The sequence below is a fragment of the Lynx canadensis genome, chromosome C1, assembly GCF_007474595.2.
Source record: "Lynx canadensis isolate LIC74 chromosome C1, mLynCan4.pri.v2, whole genome shotgun sequence".
NCBI lineage: Eukaryota > Metazoa > Chordata > Mammalia > Carnivora > Felidae > Lynx > Lynx canadensis.
In genome coordinates, this window is record NC_044310.1 from 110329764 (window position 1) to 110347802 (window position 18039).

Genomic DNA, 18039 nt, shown 5'->3' on the forward strand with positions numbered 1-18039 from the left:
CTATGTGAGGGAAAGTCAGAGCTATGAATTTAAGAAGAGTTTTAAAGGGAGGGCCTCACTGAGGAAGTCATCTTTGAATAGAGGCATTAAAAAGATGAAGTGCCAGCTGTTCGGATATCTGGAAAAGGAGCACTCCAGGCCTGAGGAACATGCCTAGTGTCCTCCATAGCAGAGACGGTTCAAGCAGACAGTCCAGGGATAGTACTGGACTCCATAGGATCAGAGATCCAAGGTCCTACCACCCCTAGTTTGACCCTCATGCTTTAGATTCAAGAGAGCTGCTAGAACTCCAGCTATTGTATCTGAGTTCCAGGGTGACAGAAGACAAGGAGTAGAAGGTCACACCTTCATTTAAGGACACTTATAAAAAATGCTACAAAACACTTCTGTTTTCATTTCATATGGCCACACCCATCTATAAAGGAGGCTAGTAAATAGTCTTTCAGCTGAGTGGCAGAGTGCCCATCTACAGGTGTAAGGGTCCTCATTTAAGGATGGTGAAATCATGATGTATTAGGGAGCAGTCGGCACCCTCTGCCACAAGTAGGGTGCTTAGCACACTACCAGCCACATAGGAAGATTCAGTAAATGTTACTTCTCTTTTCTGTCTTAGCCATTCTCATTGGTTGCAAATCCAGTGAAGCTACCCATAATGCGTGGGTTCTCTCACACATGTATGTGCTCTTTTTCCTATGACAGCAGTTCCCCCCCTGGCTACCAGCACTGTGTCTCCATCTCTCGCATTGCTGGCTAACAACCTGTCCATGCCTACAAGTGACCTACCACCTGGTGCCTCTCCAAGGAAAAAGCCTCGAAAGCAACAGCACGTGATTTCTACAGAAGAAGGGGATATGATGGAGACGAACAGCACTGACGATGAGAAGTCCACTGCCAAGAGTCTTTTGGTGAAGGCTGAGAAGCGCAAGTCTCCACCCAAGGAGTATATTGGTAATGGTCACTTGGGCTAGCTATTGTCACGTGAAGCTTTCCCACTTAAGTCGGGAGTCCATCCCCGAGGCTGTTCCCATAATCCTTCTTAAAGTTACATCTTGAGGATTCTTGACAATATATAATAAGTTATTTAATGTCTTCCTTTTCTTTTCTTCTGAATAGATGAAGAAGGTGTGAGGTATGTCCCAGTGCGTCCGAGACCTCCCATTACTTTGCTCCGTCACTATCGGAACCCTTGGAAAGCTGCTTACCACCACTTTCAGCGGTACAGTGATGTCCGGGTCAAAGGTTAGTTTCCCCAGAAACATCCATTGTGAATGCATGAAATTGGTCTCACTTGACTGTATGGTAATCATAGTAGAGTAGAAAGACAGAATTACAGTTTTCTAGTTTCCAGAAAACCCAGGGGGTGACACAGTGACCTCCTTAGCCCCCAGGGTAGTTATGGAAAAGCTTTATTGTTATTGTTATTGTCACTAATGTGACATAGTCCACATTAGTCCCTAGGATGCTGAGAGATACATTGGAAGCCCCAGGAAGTTTATTTTCCAAAACACCTTTTGTTTAACATGTGAAGCTCCTGAAATGGTCTAGGGCAAGCCTTCAGTAAACGTTTTGTTGTGGTTGTACTTGAGAATTACATTTTCATAAACCCACATATAGTGAAAATAGCCGATAGTATTTGCAAATATCTGCAAATATTTCTACGAGACGGTAGACTTTAAAAGCATCATTAATCTCCGATATAATCATGGCACAGAGTGGTGTAAGTTTTCAGAGAATTGATCACATTTCCCCTTCCCTCAAATAAATTCTACTTGGAAACATCTCTGATGGTTTCCTTGAATCCTCAAGATGAATCAGATGGTATGGACTATAATGTCTGCGAGCAGGGGTAAAGCTTCTGATAGTTCAGTCTCTGAAGGGAACTCCAGAGGTGGCTGCATGTCCAGCAGTTCTTATGAGTGGACTTTGAGGTCTGGAAAGAGGCTCGATTTCCAGATACGAGAGAGTGGTGGCCTTTGGTGGAAGCAGGGATTGGCCCAGTAATAAACATCTCTTCACGGCACAGGAGTTCCATGTCATAGCAGGAAAATATTGTAAAGTATAGCCTGATAACATTTATGCCATACGGAAGGATTGTTACTACTGCCTGGGACTCGCTGTGCAAAAATTTATCTCAGGAAAGGTAATCTGACCACTGAAAGTGTTGATCCAGATGGTCTCTTGACTATTAAACTTTATTGATCTACTTTGCCCAAGCTTTAAAATCATGTTCATATAAATAAATCAAGATGGAATATTGAAAATTGGTCAGGTAATTCACAGGAAGAAGAAAAAAAAACAGAACAATAAGCAACACAGGAAACAAACTCACGATTAGTAGTGGAAGTTCTAGACACGCCATAAGTCAAGGAAGAGACAAAAAGACTATATGGGTTGGAAAAGAATAAATAAAACTGTCTCTGTTTGCAAGTGACATCATTGTCTACATAGAAAATCTCAAGGATTCCATAAAAAAAACTCCTGGAAGTAGTAAATGAGTTCAGCAAGGTCGCAGAATACAATGTCAACACACAAATCAATTGTAATTTTAGATACAATTTTATACTAAAATTGTAATTTTCGTATAAATCTAGCAAAACATACATGTTTGCTAATAACTATGAAATGCTGACTAAAGAGATCTGAGTATCTGTGGTTTGTGAGTTTGAGCTCACATTGGGCTCACTGCTGTCAGACTTTCAGCGCAGAGCCCACTTTCGATCCTTTGGCCCCCTCTCTCTGCTCCTCCCCCACTTGCCCTCTCCCAAAAATAAATATTAAACAAAAATGATCTGAATAAATGAAGAGACATGCAGCATTCATGGATTTGAAACTCAACATAAGATGTCAGTTTTCCCTAGATCAGTAGGTTTGTTTGATACAGTTCCTAACAGACTCACAGAAAGATTTTTGTAAACATAGTAAATCTTATTCTCAACTTTACATGAAAGGTATAAAAAGTTAGAATAGCTAAAATAATCTTGAAAAATAAGAGAAATCGTTTTTTCTGCTATTAAAGCATATAGTTTATCTATAGTAGTTTAAACAGGGTGGTATTTGCAGAGGAATATACATGTAAGTGCCTGGAATGGAATAGAAAATGCAGAAATAGACCCACACAAATATGCTCAACTGATTTTTGACCAAATGGAAAAATAATTAAGTGGAGGAAGGAGAATCTTCTTATTTTTAACAAATGGTGGTGGACATCCATAAGTGTAAAAAAAAAGAGAGAGAAATAGCCTCAACTTAATCCTCACACCTTATACAAAAGTTAACTCGAAATGGATAATAGATTTAAATATTAAATGTAAAACTATAAAACTTTTAGAAGAAAACCTAGGATAAAGTCTTCAGGACCTAGGGCATGGTGAACAGCTCCTAGACACGACACCAAAAACACTGTCCACAAAAGGAAAGGAAAATAAATTGGACTTAATAAAAACTTCTTATCACTGAAAGACTCTGTCAGGATAAAAAGATAAACTATAGACCAGGAGAAAATACTAGCAAACCACATATCTGATAAAGGGTTCATATCTAGAATATATGTATTAGGAACTTTCAATACTTAACAGTAAATAAAAACAATAATCCAATTAGAAAATGGACAAAGGCATGAAGAGACACTTCACCAAAGAGGATAACACGGATGGCATGCACAAAAAGATGTTCAAGGGGAAGAAATTTCCAGTCTTTAAGTGGGATCTGCACATAGAGACTTTCTTACAAAGTGTACTTTGGTGGGGAAAAGAGTAACTTTACAGTGGACACACCCTACAAACACCACCTCAGTCAGGTGTTCAAGGTCAACATGAATAATGACGCATCATGCTAATAGCATGCACTCTTCTGTTCAAACATAAGTGACTGTCAGTGTAGACTGCTGTATGCATTAGATGTTACATATAAAACTGATGATAACCACAAGTCAACAACTAGTAGTAGATATGCAACAAATATAGGAATCCAAGTATATCACTGAAGAAAGCCAGCAAACCATGAGAGAAGAGAGCAAGAGAAGAAAAGGAACAGAGAAAAACTACAAAAACAACCATAGAACAAGTAACAAAATGGCAAATAGATATCTGTCCATAATGACTTTGAATGTAAATGAACTAAATGCTCCAAACAAAAGACATAGGATGACAGAATAGATTAAAAAGCAAGACCTATTTCAGACCTAAAGACACATGCAGATTGAAAGTGAAGAGTTGAAAAGGCATTGATCATGCAGATGGAAGTGAAAAGAAAGCCGGAGTAGCAATGCTTATATTGGACAAAAACGACTTTAAAACAAAGAGACAAAGAAGGACACTATATAATCATAAAAGGGAACAATCCAATAAGAAGATATAACAGTTGTAAATATTTGTGTACCCTGCATGGGAGCACACAAATACATACAGCAGCTAATAACAAACATAAAGGAAATAGTCAATAGTAATACAATAATAGTAGGGGACTTCATCCCACTTACATCAGTGGATCGTGCAAACAGAAAATCAACAAGGAAACAGTGGCTTTGAATGACACATTGGACCAGGTGGATCTAACAGATACATTCAGAACATTCCATCTCAAAACAGCACAATACACATTGTTTTCAAGTGCACATGGAACATTCTTCAAAACAGATCACATGTTGGGCCACAAAACAAGTGTCAACAAAGTAAAAAAGATTGAAGTCATACCCTGTATCTCTTCTGACCACAGTGCTGTGAAACTAGAAATCAACCACAAGAAAAAAGCTGGAAAGAATATAAATACATGGAGGTTAAATAGCATAATACTAAAAAAATGAATGGGTCGACTAAGAAATGAAAGAGGAAATCAAAAAATACATGGAGACAAATGAAAATGAAAACAAACACAATCCAAAATCTTTGGAATGCATTAAAAGGTGTTCTAAGAGGGAAGCTCATAGTAATACAGGCCAACCTCAAGAAGCAAGAAAAATCTCAAGTAAATCTGACTCCTAAAGGAGCTAGAAAAAGAAGAAAAACCTGAAACCAGTACAAGGGAGGAAATAAAGATTAGAGCAGAAATAAATGAGAATCTTAAAAAAAAAAAAAAAAAAAACCACCATAGAACAGATTAATGAAACCAGTAGCTAGTTCTTTGAAAACATCAACAAAATTAATAAACCTTTAGCCAGAATCATCAAAACAGAGGATTTGAATAAACAAAAACAAATGAAACAGGACAAAGAATAACCCAACACCACAGGAGTATAAGAATACAAAGGAGTATAAGAGAATATTATGAAAAATTATGTGCCAACAAATTGGACAACATAGAAGAAGTGGATAAATTCCTAGAAACCTATAACTTCCCAAAACTGAGTCAGGAAGAAATAGAAAATTTGAACAGACCGGTTACCACCAATGAAATTGAATCAGTAATCAAAAAACTGCCAACAAACAAAAGTCCAGGACCAGATGCCTCCACAGGTGACTTCTATTCAACATTCACATTTTAAATTTTTTTTTAGTTTTAAATAGACTCCATGCTCAATTTGGGACTTGAACTCACAACCCCGAGATCAAGAATTGCATGCCCTACCGACTGAGCCAGCCAGGCACCCTCTACCAAACATTTAAAGAAGAGTTAATACCTATTCCAACCTATCCCAGAAAATAGAAGAGGGAAGAAAACTTCCAAATTCATTCTATGAAGCCAGCATTACCCTGATACCAAAATCAGATAAAGACACCACAAAACAAAAGGATAGGCCAGTATCTCTGATGAACATAGATGCAAAAATCTTCAACAAAATACTAGCAAGCCAAATCCAACAATATATTTTAAAAAGTCTTTCACCATAATCAAGTGAGATTTATTCCTGGCTTGCAAGGGTGGTTCATTATTTACAAATCAATCAATGTGATACATCACCTTAATAAAAGAAAGAATAAGAACGATGTGAATATTTTAATAGATGTAGAAAAAGCATTTGGCAAAATGCAACCTCCATTCATCATAAAACCTTCCAACAAAGTAAGTTTAGAGGGAACATATCTCAACATAATAAAGGCCATATATGAAAAACCTATAGCTAACGTCACAGTCAGTGGTAAAAACTGAGTTTTTCCCCTAAGAACAGGAACAAGACAAGGATGTCCACTCTCACCACTTTTATTTAACATATAACTGGCAGTTCTAGCCACAGCAGTCAGACAAGAAAAAGAAACAAAAGGCATCCAAATTGGGAAGGAAGAAGGAAAAATTTCACTAATTGCAGATGACATATATAGAGAAAACCCAAAAGACTCCACCAAAAAACTATTAGAACTAACAAATGAATTCAGTGAGTTTTCAGGTTACAAAATAATTATACAGAAATCTGTTGCATTTCTATGTACTATTAATGAAATACCAGAAAGAAAAATTAAGAAAACAGTTCCATTTACTGGTGTACCAAAAATAGTAAAATACCTAGGAATAAACTTAAACGAGGAGGTGAAAGACCTGTACTCTGAAAACTATAAAACATTAATAAGAGAAATTGAATATGACAAAAATGGAAAGATACTTATGGTTTGGAAGAACAAGTATTGTTAAAATGCCATTACTACCCAGGGCAGTCTACAGATTTAATGCAATATCTATCAAAATAAAACAGCATTTTTCACAACTATAACAAATAATTCTGAAATTTGTATGGAATCGCAAAAGACCCTGAATACCCAATGCTGTCTTGGAAAAGAAAAACTAGAGGTACCACAATTCCAGATTTCAAGATAGAATACAAAGCTATAGTAATCGAAACAGTATGGTACTGGCACAAAAATAGAAACCTAGATTAATGGAAAAAAATAGCCCAGACATAAGTCCATAATTATATGGTCAATTAGTCTTTGACAAAGGAAGCAAGACTATCCAATGGGAAAAAGACAGTCCATTCAACAAATGATGCTGGGAAAACTGGACATCTGCATGCAAAAGAATGAAACTGTTGGAGCACCTGGGTGGCTCAGTCAGTGTCTGACGTTGGCTTAGGTCATGATCTCATGGTTCAGGAGTTCAAGCCCCATGTCAGACTCTGTGCTGACAACTCAGAGCCTGGAACCTGCTTCAGATTCTGTATCTCCCTCCCTCTGTCCCTCCCCTACTCACTGTGTCTCTCTCTCTCTCTCAAAAATAAATAAACATTTTTAAAAAAATTTTTTAAAAAGGAATGAAACTGAGCCACTTTCTTAACACCATACACAAAAATAAACTCAAAATTGATTAAGGATCTAAATGTGAGATCATAAAAATCCTAGAGGAGAACACAAGCAGTAATTTCTCTGACATGGGCCATAGCAACATTTTTCTAGATAGGTCTCCTGAGGCAAGAGAAGCAAAATCAAAAATAAACTATGGGACCCTATCAAAATAAAAATGTGCACAGTGAAGGAAACAAAACTAAAAGACCGTGTACTGGATGGTAGAAAATATTTGCAAATGACCTATCTGATAAAAGGTTAAAAGCTTTTATAACTCAACACCAAAAACACCTAAATAATCTAAGCAACAAATGAGCAGAAGACATGAACAGACATTTCTCCAAAGAAGACATGCAGGTGGCCAGCAGACACATGACAAGATGCTCAACATCTCTCATCACCAGGGAAATGCAAGTCAAAACCACAGTGAGCTACCACACCTCACACCTGTCAGAATGGCTAAAATCAAAAACAAAAGAAGCAAATGTTGGGGAGAATGTGGAGAAAAAGCAACCCTTGTGCACTGTTGTTGGGAAAGCAAACTGGTGTAGCCATTGTGGAAAATAGTATAGAGGTTCCTTAAAAAATTAAAAATAGAAGGGCGCCTGGGTGGCTCAGTCGATTGAGCCACTGACTCTTGATTTCAGCTCAAGTCTCATGATCTCATGGTTTGTGGGTTCGGGCCCTGCACTGATGGTGCAGAGCCTGCTTGAGATTCTCTGTCTCCCTCTTTCTGTCTGCCCTTCCCCTGTTCACACACGCTCGCTTGCTCTCCCGCTCTCTCAAAAATATATAAACCTTTTTTTTTTTTTTTTTTTTTTAATTAGAAATAGGGCGTCTGGGTGGCTCAGTCAGTTAGGCATCTGACTTCATCTCAGGTCATGATCTCATAGTTCCAGAGTTTGTGCCCCGTGTTGGGCTCTGTGCTGACAGCCTAGAGCCTGGAGCCTGCTTTGGATTCTGTGTCTCCCTCTCTCTCTGCCCCTCCTCCACTCGTACTCTGTCTGTCTCAAAAATAAACATTAAAAAAAATTAGAAGTAAGAATTATCATACCATGTAATTCCACTATTGGGTATTTACCCAAAGAGTATGAAAACACTAATTTGAGAAGATTTATGCACTCCTATATTTATTGCAGCATTATTTACAATAGCTGAATTATGGAAGCAACCAAGGTGTCCATTGATAGAGGAATGGATAAAGATGTGATATATATACCCAAGGGAATATTACTCAGCCATAAAAATGATTGAAAGCTTGCCATTTGTAACAACATGGATGAATCTAGAGGGTATAATGCTAAGACAAGTGCCATATGATTTCACTCATGTGGAATTTAAAACAAAACAGGGGCGCCCGAGTGGCTCAGTCGGTTAAGCATCTGACTTCAGCTCAGGTCATGATCTCACAGTTCGTGAGTTCAAGCCCCGCATCGGGCTCTGCGCTGACAGCTCAGCCCGGAGCCTGCTTCAGATTCTGTGTCTCCCTCTCTCTCTGCCCCTCCCCCGTTCATGCTCTGTCTCTCTCACTCTCAAAAATAAATAAATGTTAAAAAAAACAATAACAACAAAGAAAGAGACAAACCAAGAAACAGACTCTTAATTATAATTCTAGAACAAACTGATGAAACAGATTGTTACTAGAGGGAAGTTAGGGAGGAGGGATGGATGAAGTAGGTACAGGGGATTAAGAGTACACTTCTGGGCTGCCTGTGTGGCTCAGTCGGTTAAACATCCGACCTCAGCTCAGGTCATGATCTCATGGTCTGTGAGTTCAAGCCCCGCGTAGGGCTCTGTGCTGACAGCTCAGAGCCTGGAGCCTGCTTCAGATTCTGTGTCTCCCTCTCTCTCTGCCCCTCCCCCACTCATGCTCTGTCTCAGAAATAAATAAACGTTAAAAAAAAAAGTACACTTCTAATGAGCACTAAGAAATGTATAGAATTGTTGAATCACTATATTGTACACCTAATGTTAATTATACTGGAGTGTGTACCCCTCATAGTTTTTGATGGCGTTGTCACTTCCCCTCTGTATCTCCTCTCATAACTGCATTCTAATCCTGAGAAACATCAGACAGATCCACATAGAAAGGCATCTTTCAAAATTCCTTTACCAGTACCCTTCAAAACTGTCAAGGTCATCAGAATCAAGGACAGTCTGAGAAACTGTCAAGCCAAGAGCTGTCTAAGGAGACATAATATTTTCATTAGGTCCTAGAATGGAAAATGACCATAAAATGTGTTTGTTTGTTTGTTTGTTTGTTTGTTTGTTTTGAAAGACAGAGTGTGAGTGGGGAGGGTCAGAGAGAAAGAGAGAGAGGGAATCCTAAGCATGCTTCACACTGCCAGCACAGAACCCACAAAGCATGAGATCATGAGACCTGAGCAGAAACCAAGAGTCAGATGCTTAACAGACTAAACCACTGAGACACCTCCCTAACATTTATTCCTATACTATGGGAACCCACTGTTCCTAGGAGTGCCTTTAGGTTTCAGCTTCATAGTCTGTGGCACATGGAGCCTGTTGCTTTGGAAAAAGATTAGAAGCTACCTGTTTTATGGCCAATTCCCCACCCCCCGCCCCAGGTAGAATCTCTGAGCAAGGACTCTGGAGGTGGGGTGGGGACAATGGCAACCTTCTCTCTGAAGGTGAGCAACCTTCTCTAGGAGGTGAGCATCCAGTGGAGGGGAAGAGGAGTGAGCAGCCTGGGGTCCTCTTGGCTTGCTTCTCCTAGCATAAAACCATCACTTCAAAAAGCGGGAAAAGGGTTCCCAGGGCCCCAGTGTTCTTAGCACACTTGCCTTGGGTACAGTCTCCATTCTGGACTAGGGATTGAACAGAAGAGAACCCCTGCATCTCAGTTGTACACACCTAGTACTTAGCCTCAGCAGCAGGTAGCAGGGGTCAGGATGGGAAATCCTGATGACCTGCTTCTCCTGGGAAGATCGCCTTCCACCTGGCAGCTGGAGGGAAGGGAACCCCATGTTCTGGGCTGCTGCAGTCCACATGGGGTATCCACCTCACTGAGCTGGGAGAGAAACAGAGAAATGGCCTTGATTCAGATACCATGGACTCTCTGTTCTTACCGCAGATGTGCTTAAATATATGTTGCATGAGTAGAGTTGCATTTCTGTTTTCCCTTAATGTGCCTTCCCAGAGGTTTAAATAGTTACTAAAATTTTCTCTTTCACTGGAGAGATCAGTGGTGCACTGTCATTCCACAAGTCAGTTGTCTTGCACGCTTTGCCCAGCTAGCTGCTCAGGAAGGCAATTTGCCAGTGTCATAAAAACCAGAACATACACTTACCATATGACCTTACACTCCTGGGCATTTACCCAGAAAAGTGAAAACCTGTGTCCACACAAAAATCTGCACAGCTGTTCATAGCAACTTTTGTTGGAATAGCCAGAAACTAGAACGTACTTATTGGCCATTTGTATATCTTTTTCGGAGAAATGTCTGTTTGGATCCTTTGACTTTTTACACGATTTATCTCTGTATTATGGAGTTGTAAGAATTTTTCGTATGTTCTACATACAAGTCTCTTATCAGATGTATCCCTGTACCATCTTTGCAGTTTCCTCTGAGTCCATCATTATTTCAAAGTAAAGAGTTTTTTTTAATGTCTAAAATGAAATACCCAAGTACAGTACACCAAGTACTGGTGAAATCTAAATAGGCTGCATCATCATCATGGTTGTGGCATTGTACTGTGGTTTTACAAGATGTTACCACTGGGGGAAACCAGGTAGAGTACTTAGGATCTCTGTGTTATTTCTTACAACTTCATGTGAATCTCCAATTGCCTCAAAAGTTTAAAAAGTCTTTAAATCATATGCACGCTAATATTTACCTACTAGGTAGTTTTGTTTTGTTTTTTTTTTTAAGGTTTATTTTTGAAAGAGACAGAGTACAAGTGGGGAAGGGACAGAGAAAGAGGGAGACAGAGAATCCAAAGAAGGCTCCAGTCTCTGAGCCATCAGCACAGAGCCCGATGCCGGGCTTGAACTTGTGAACCGCAAGATCATGAACAAAAGTTGAATGCTTAACCCACTGAGCCACTCAGGTGCCATGGGGGGGGGGGGGGGGGGTTAATTGATAAACTTCTTAAAGCAGTTTTAGGTTCACAACAAAATTGAATGGAAGGTACGGGGATTCCCATGTACCCTCAGCTCCACACATGCATAGCCTCCCGCACTATCAACATCCCCACCACAATGGTAGATTTGGTGTGTTTGATGAACATACATGAACACATCAATATCACCTAAAGTTCATCGCTTACATTAAGGCTTAGTATTGGTGTTCTACATTCTGTGGGTTTTGTCAAATACATAGACAGTCTTTTCAAGAATATTTTTTTAAATAATAAAGTAAAATTTTAAAAATATTTTAAAATAATTTTTAATGATCTGTTAATCTGTAAATACATTTTAAGTTATAGCTAAACAGTAATTAAAACTTCACATACACAGCTAAACTCACCTTTGACAAGTACCCCTCTATCCTAGTTTATCCCTCCCCAGTCCAGATGATACGTTTCATATTTATTTTACTACAGTTCTGGTTACTGGACTTTTCTATCCAAATGTGAAATGTTATACAAATTTGATTCCTTTCATTTCTCCAACATCTAGATAACAGCAAAACTCTTCTAAAACCTCATGCCCAGTTCTCCACAGGCTTGGAAGCATCACACATGAGCAAGGGCTCTAAGCAACCACAGACCAGTTCCCTTCCTTTAAGAGATTAAAACATTAATTTGCTCTCTTTTGAACTCTCTAGATTAGCAGAGTACGTCATTATGGCATTCTTCGGGGATGAACAAAAGGAGAAACTTTGATTCATGTTGTGACCTCTATTCCTAATGACTTCAATGCAAAGGAGTTATTTAAATAAAGATATTTAAGTGAAGACATTCTTGATAACATAGTAGCACCTCAGCAGCTTGAACCCGAATTCTTTTAGCTTTATAAAAATTGAAATACACTTTTTATTTTTTTATGGCTCCAGAAGAGAAGAAAGCTATGCTGCAGGAAATAGCTAACCAGAAAGGGGTGTCCTGTCGTGCTCAAGGCTGGAAAGTTCACCTCTGTGCCGCTCAGTTGCTACAGCTGGTAGGTGGAGTTCTAGTAAAGTTGTTACGTCCTGCTGACATGAGGAACAGGTGCCAGAGGTATCCGTATTCATAGTGTTTCCTTTTGAGTAATTCTGAAGCATTTCCATCTGGGTGATGGCAGAGTTTTTATGTCTAATACGTAATATTATAATTATTATATCTATCCCAGAGATACAGTTCAAACATATCTTAGTCTGATGCCCGGAACCAAAATATATTGAACAACTGTGGGTGTAAGACCCACAGTTAAGCCTCAGTATTTTGTGTTGCCATGAATCTGAAACAGAGAGCCTCAAGTGGCCTGACTGTAAACCCTTGCTGCCCACAGTGCTCCTTATCACGGGAACCAGGCTCAGCTCCCACCTCTTCCTGATTAGTGGGATTTATTTCCCTGCCAGTTTGCAATATTGTTCAAATAAGCTGTCTCATCCTCCCATGGGAACTAGGGGAGACCTCTCCCTCTTAATACTACAAAGCCTGCCTCCTACAGCCACTGCTTGTTCACTCTGTTCCTGAGTGCAGCCCCTGCATGGCCCTGCATGGTGTGTGGTGTCCTCCTCCCCTGGGCTGTGAGTATATCGACTAGTAAACTGCTGTTGATCTCATGTGTGTACAATGTTGGCTGGTGTTACGTGTCTGTTTCCATCACCCTAGGGTGGGACTCCTTCTTCACCAAGAAGGTGAAGGGGCATCAGTCAAAACAACCTCATGAAGTTTTCCATCTTTGGAGTAGCACTGATGTGAAGAACATGGTCTATTATGAGTATCTAAAAATAAAGTAGTGCCGTGGCTACTTTTTGTACTTTAGAAAAGCATATTCTCTGAAACCTTCAGACTTTTTTTTTAGAGCAGTTGTGAATTCAGGGCAGTATTTAAAAGTTATCCTTGAAGATGGACTCTGTGACGCAGTGTTCTGTTAATCGTTGTTGAACAGTTTCCCTTGCTCTACGTTAGCGCCCTAGTCCTCGGGAGAAAGGATCCTATCACCCACACAGTTCTCACACCAGTTTACAGAAGTGATTCAAGGTGGGTGCATCTGCCTGACGTTACTCAGGAAAAGTACCTCTGAGGTCATGATGCCCTTCCTCTTGTGTGTTGCAGACAAATCTGGAGCATGATGTTTATGAAAGACTCACCAACCTACAGGAAGGGATTATCCCAAAGAAAAAGGCGGCCACTGATGATGATCTGCACCGAATAAACGAACTGATACAGGTTTGATTGAGCCCTTCCCTCTGACCATCCAGTTTAAGGGGTTATCCCTACGTAATGGTCTTACTTCTCCCATTTCCCTACCTCTTTCACTAACTTATTTAGTAAAAACCTACTGTTTACTTCAACCTGCAATACCAAGAAAGACTAAAACATTTTTTTATATGACAGCCTCAGAATGGCCTCAGTCCAAAGGTGAAGTTATTTAAAAGCCTGGTGGTCTCCTGATTACCGATTGGTGATGATGTCTTCTGTTGCAGGGAAATATGCAGCGGTGTAAACTTGTGATGGACCAGATCAGTGAGGCCAGAGACTCCATGCTTAAGGTTTTAGATCATAAAGACCGTGTCCTGAAGCTTCTAAACAAGAATGGGACTGTCAAGAAGGTGTCAAAATTGAAGCGAAAGGAGAAAGTCTAGACCCAGAAGAATCAGGACTTTGGAAACAGAATTTATGAAGAATGATGGTGCGGGTGGGGGGAGGGTTTTGGTTCTTTTCAAAATGGAACATTGAAAAAAAGGAAGTGTTCCTTAATTCACACAAGAAAGCAGAGGGACCCATGGTACCCAATGGCACAAACGGATCAGAGCTGTTCTGATGCAGTGAACTCCATTCTCTCTTTCAGGCATATCCCTCTTAAACTCGCTGTGTCACAAACGACTCCTGATGCATCGGTGTCTGCCAGTGAGAATCAGTGACACAAATGAGTGGCTGGCAGTTTTCAGCCTTCTGGTTTATAAGTTGTATTTATCTGACGGATTCCTGCAGGACCCATACTGAGCCTGGACTGAAAGTATCCACTTGGACCATCTGTTATCTCTCTACACTGAAAAATCAAACCTCTTCCCCTCAGCCCAGCCAGTTCTTATCTGTCTGACCTTCAAATGCCTGAGCTGGCCTTTTACAGCAGTGTCATATGGCACCAAGAGACTTGCCACATCTCACACTCTAAAGGGTTTGAACTATTAATTCTTGTCATTTTTTTAAAGAACCATTTCAAAGTGAAATTGTTATATTGTCTGTCCTGCGTGTGTCAGAGTTGGGTTTTTGTGGAGGTTCCGAGCAAGCAACATCTGAAGTTGCTCTGAGATCCTTGTTCTGAAGTACATTCTCAGTTATCTGTACTTCGCGTAGCTGGTGTGATGCTGTTGATTGTATGTACCGCACATCTCCCAATGTTAATAAAGGACTCAAAGAGGTTTTTGTACATGAGCAGTTTGCATCTTTTTATCAAGTGGATCAGGGCTGTGCTGTCCACCATGTGTGTATCCTACCGTAATTTCTCACACATTGTTGAGAGTTGACTCTGCTAAAGTTTTGTTCTTCCGTGTGAGTGAGTTCTGCTTATCCTGGTGTTTTGAAGAGGTCACAATGGCTCTTGGTTACCATAAATACAAGACTGTATTTTGTCCCATTGCAGGCACAAATTGGTCAAATTACAGGACTGAGGCTGCAGGAGTGGGGGTGGGGCTGCCAACAATGGTGGATTTTCTTCACACGTTTGCTCTTGCTTCCTCCGAGCCACCTGAGTGGTGTAGTGGCTAGGCCTGCTTCCTTTGAGCACCAGCCGCCACCTCTGTCCCTTCCAGCTGGATGTTCTTCCTTAGGACATGGGTTGCCAACTTGGGCCTGAAGCTCACCTCTTTGCCCCGACCCAAATAGATTTAAGATGGGGAGTCTGTGCCAGTTCTGCCCTGGTCTTTGGGACTGACACTCTGCCTCACCTGCAACAAGCTTCCTCCGGTTGGAATGGTAAGCTCCCATCTGCTATGGCACTGGAGAAGAAACAAAGCAGGCTTCTGGTTAGGCCACATAGGCCTGGGTAGCCTAGGCCAAGAAGCCCTCAGAATAATCAAGGCTATTCCACTAGAGGTATGGAGCCAACTTTAAAAGGTATTATTGGTTGCTTGCTAGACACCAGTGCTGGAAGAATGTTCCTTTGCCTCAGTTTCTCTTCTGTGCACACATTGCCCCCATGGTTTCATGTGGTGTGCTGGCTGTGATTCACGTACTTGGGATCCTGCATTACAGACCTGTTCTGTCTAAAAGTATTGTCACCTCACTTTAAACAAAACTTAACCCTGGTCAAAGGAGCTTGTCAATGCAGGTTAGAACAATAGTGTTTTCAGTACTTCCTTGCCTTATACTGTCAGAAGTTGGGAGAGGCAGGGGGATGAGTCTTGTCACATGTATTTGCCCATTTCACCATCCCCACAGTCAAGGTCATATCCATCAGACCCAGTAGTTTCTCCTCATGCCTCTGATTTCTTCCCTCTCACCCCTACCTGCCTCCCTATCTTCAGACAAACACGAGTCTGCCCTCTTGTCACTGGATTCGTTTGTATTTTCTGGAATTGTATATGAGTGAAATCATACAATATATTCTTTTTCGAGGGAGGGCGTCTGCGTGCTTTACTCAGCATAATGGAAATTTATCCTGAAATTCATCCATGTTTCTATAGGTCATTGCTTTTTGTTGCTGAGTACCAAGCTCTCCACTGCATGGATGTTTCACAAGTTGTTTTATCCGTTCACCTGTAGGAAGACTTTCGAGTTGTTAGCAGGTTTTGATACTATAGATACAACTGTTCTGTACATTTTTTTGTATGGACATATGTTTTAATATTAAAGTACTTCTGCTTTCCAGGGGTTTATAAGCAAGAGATAATCCAGAGACCAGGCTTTTGTTCCAGAAAACTATCATTCACAAACTTAAAGATTAGAAAGAATTGGAAATATATTTGGGGTAAGGCTTGGATTTGGCTCCTGTTCTCTATATTGGAAAATCAAAGAAACATAAAACTGGGGAAAAAAAGTTTTAACCTATCTGCTTTGTCTAGAAAATCTTTCATATATATATTTTTAACGCAGATATTTCAAAACCCCGTTAAGTAGAAATATGCCTTATACTATTTTCATTTTCAGTAGTTTTTATCACAGTAATAATATAGAATCACACAATTTTAGAGTTTTAAAGCTATTTAAAGATTCTCAACCTGGGAAAAAATGGACACCTTTTGAAAGGATTATTTTTTGGTACTTTTTTATTGTAAAATACAACACAGATAAAGAAAACTACATGAAACAAGTGTATAGCTTCATAAATTTTTTTAAAAAACAACTTTGAAATTACCACCCAGGGTAAAAATTAGAACTCTGTTGGTCACCTCAGAAGCCCCACCACTGCCCCATCCCAGTCACAACCCTCTACCTCCCCGCAAACAGCCACTATCTTGACTTTTTCAAATAACCAATGTTACTGTGATACAATTATCTGGAGTAAAATACCCAAATCTTAGCTTTATAGTTTTATGCATTTTGACAAATACATAAACGTTTAGCTAACATCTGAATACAGGTATGTGTGACATCACCATAACCCCAGAAAGATGACCCCTTTGTAGCCAACACACCTCTGCCCCTCACCAAGGTAAACAGCTCATCTGTACATTATCACAGATTAGTTTTGTCTGTCCTTGAACTTCATATAAATGCAGTCATAGGGTATGTGCTTATTTGTGTCTTATTTTGAGATTCATCCATTTGTTGTATGTATCATAAATCGTTCCTTTTTACTGCTGAGTGGTATTCTGCTGTGTAAATATGCAAGTTTACTCATGTCCCTATTGAAGGACATCTTGCTTGCTTCTAGTTTTTGACCATTGTGAATAAAGCTGCTTGCTATAAACATTTGCACACAGGTTTTGTGTGGAAATAAATTTTCAGATCAGTTGGGGAAAAAAGCGAAGAATGTGATTGCTGGCTCACGAGGTAAAACTGTTTATTTTTGTAAGAAACTCCCAAACTGTCTTCTAAAGTGACTGTCCCATTTTACATTATCATCAGCCATCAGTGACAGTTCTTGTTGCTTGGCATCCTCTCCAATGTTTAGTGTTGTTGCCTTCTGGATTTTAGCCATTCTAATAGATAAATAGTGGTTTCCTGCCTTTATGCATAATGACATGATAATCACTTGTCATATGCTCATTTGCCATCTTTATACCATTTTTGATGAGGTGTCTGTTCAGATCTTTGCCCATATGTTAATTAGGTTGTTTTCAGATTGAGTTTTAAGAGTTCTCTGTATTTTTAGGATACCAGTCCTTTTTCTGAAAGGTATGCATTTTGCGAATAGTTTCTTGCTATCTACAGCATGTCTTTCCATTTACTTAACAGTGCCTTTAGAAGAGCAGAAGTTTTCAATTTTAATAAAGTACATCAATTTCTTTTTGTGTGTGTGGATCATGCTTTTGGGTTATATCTAAAGACTGCCAAACCCAAGGTCATCTAGATTTTTCTCCAATATTTTGTTATAGGAGTTTTATAGTTTTGTGTTTTACATTTTAGGTCTGTGATCCATTTTGAGGTAATTTTGGTGACAGTGGTAAGGTCTGTGTACATGTTTGTGCTTGTGTATTTCCAATCCCAGCACCATTTGTTGAAAAGACCATCCCCATTAAATTACCTTTGCTCCATTTGTCAAAGATCACTTGACTGTA

At 39.8% G+C, this 18039-nt stretch overlaps 1 protein-coding gene across 8 annotated transcripts in view; it reads left to right on the top strand.

Annotated features, from left to right (window-relative positions):
- Window positions 1-14747, top strand: part of SAP130 (Sin3A associated protein 130) — an 83335-nt gene extending 68588 nt beyond the window's left edge. For 7 of the 8 annotated variants that reach the window (XM_030324843.1, XM_030324842.1, XM_030324846.1 and 4 more), the window contains 5 exons: window positions 700-948; window positions 1114-1239; window positions 12223-12326; window positions 13430-13543; window positions 13801-14747. In XM_030324843.1, the coding sequence (XP_030180703.1) occupies window positions 700-948; window positions 1114-1239; window positions 12223-12326; window positions 13430-13543; window positions 13801-13959 (752 nt within the window). In that variant the 3' untranslated portion in view covers window positions 13960-14747. The remainder of the gene's footprint in view (window positions 1-699; window positions 949-1113; window positions 1240-12222; window positions 12327-13429; window positions 13544-13800) is intronic. The other variant, XM_030324841.1, reaches the window with a different exon arrangement.
- The last annotated feature ends 3292 nt before the right edge of the window (window positions 14748-18039 follow it).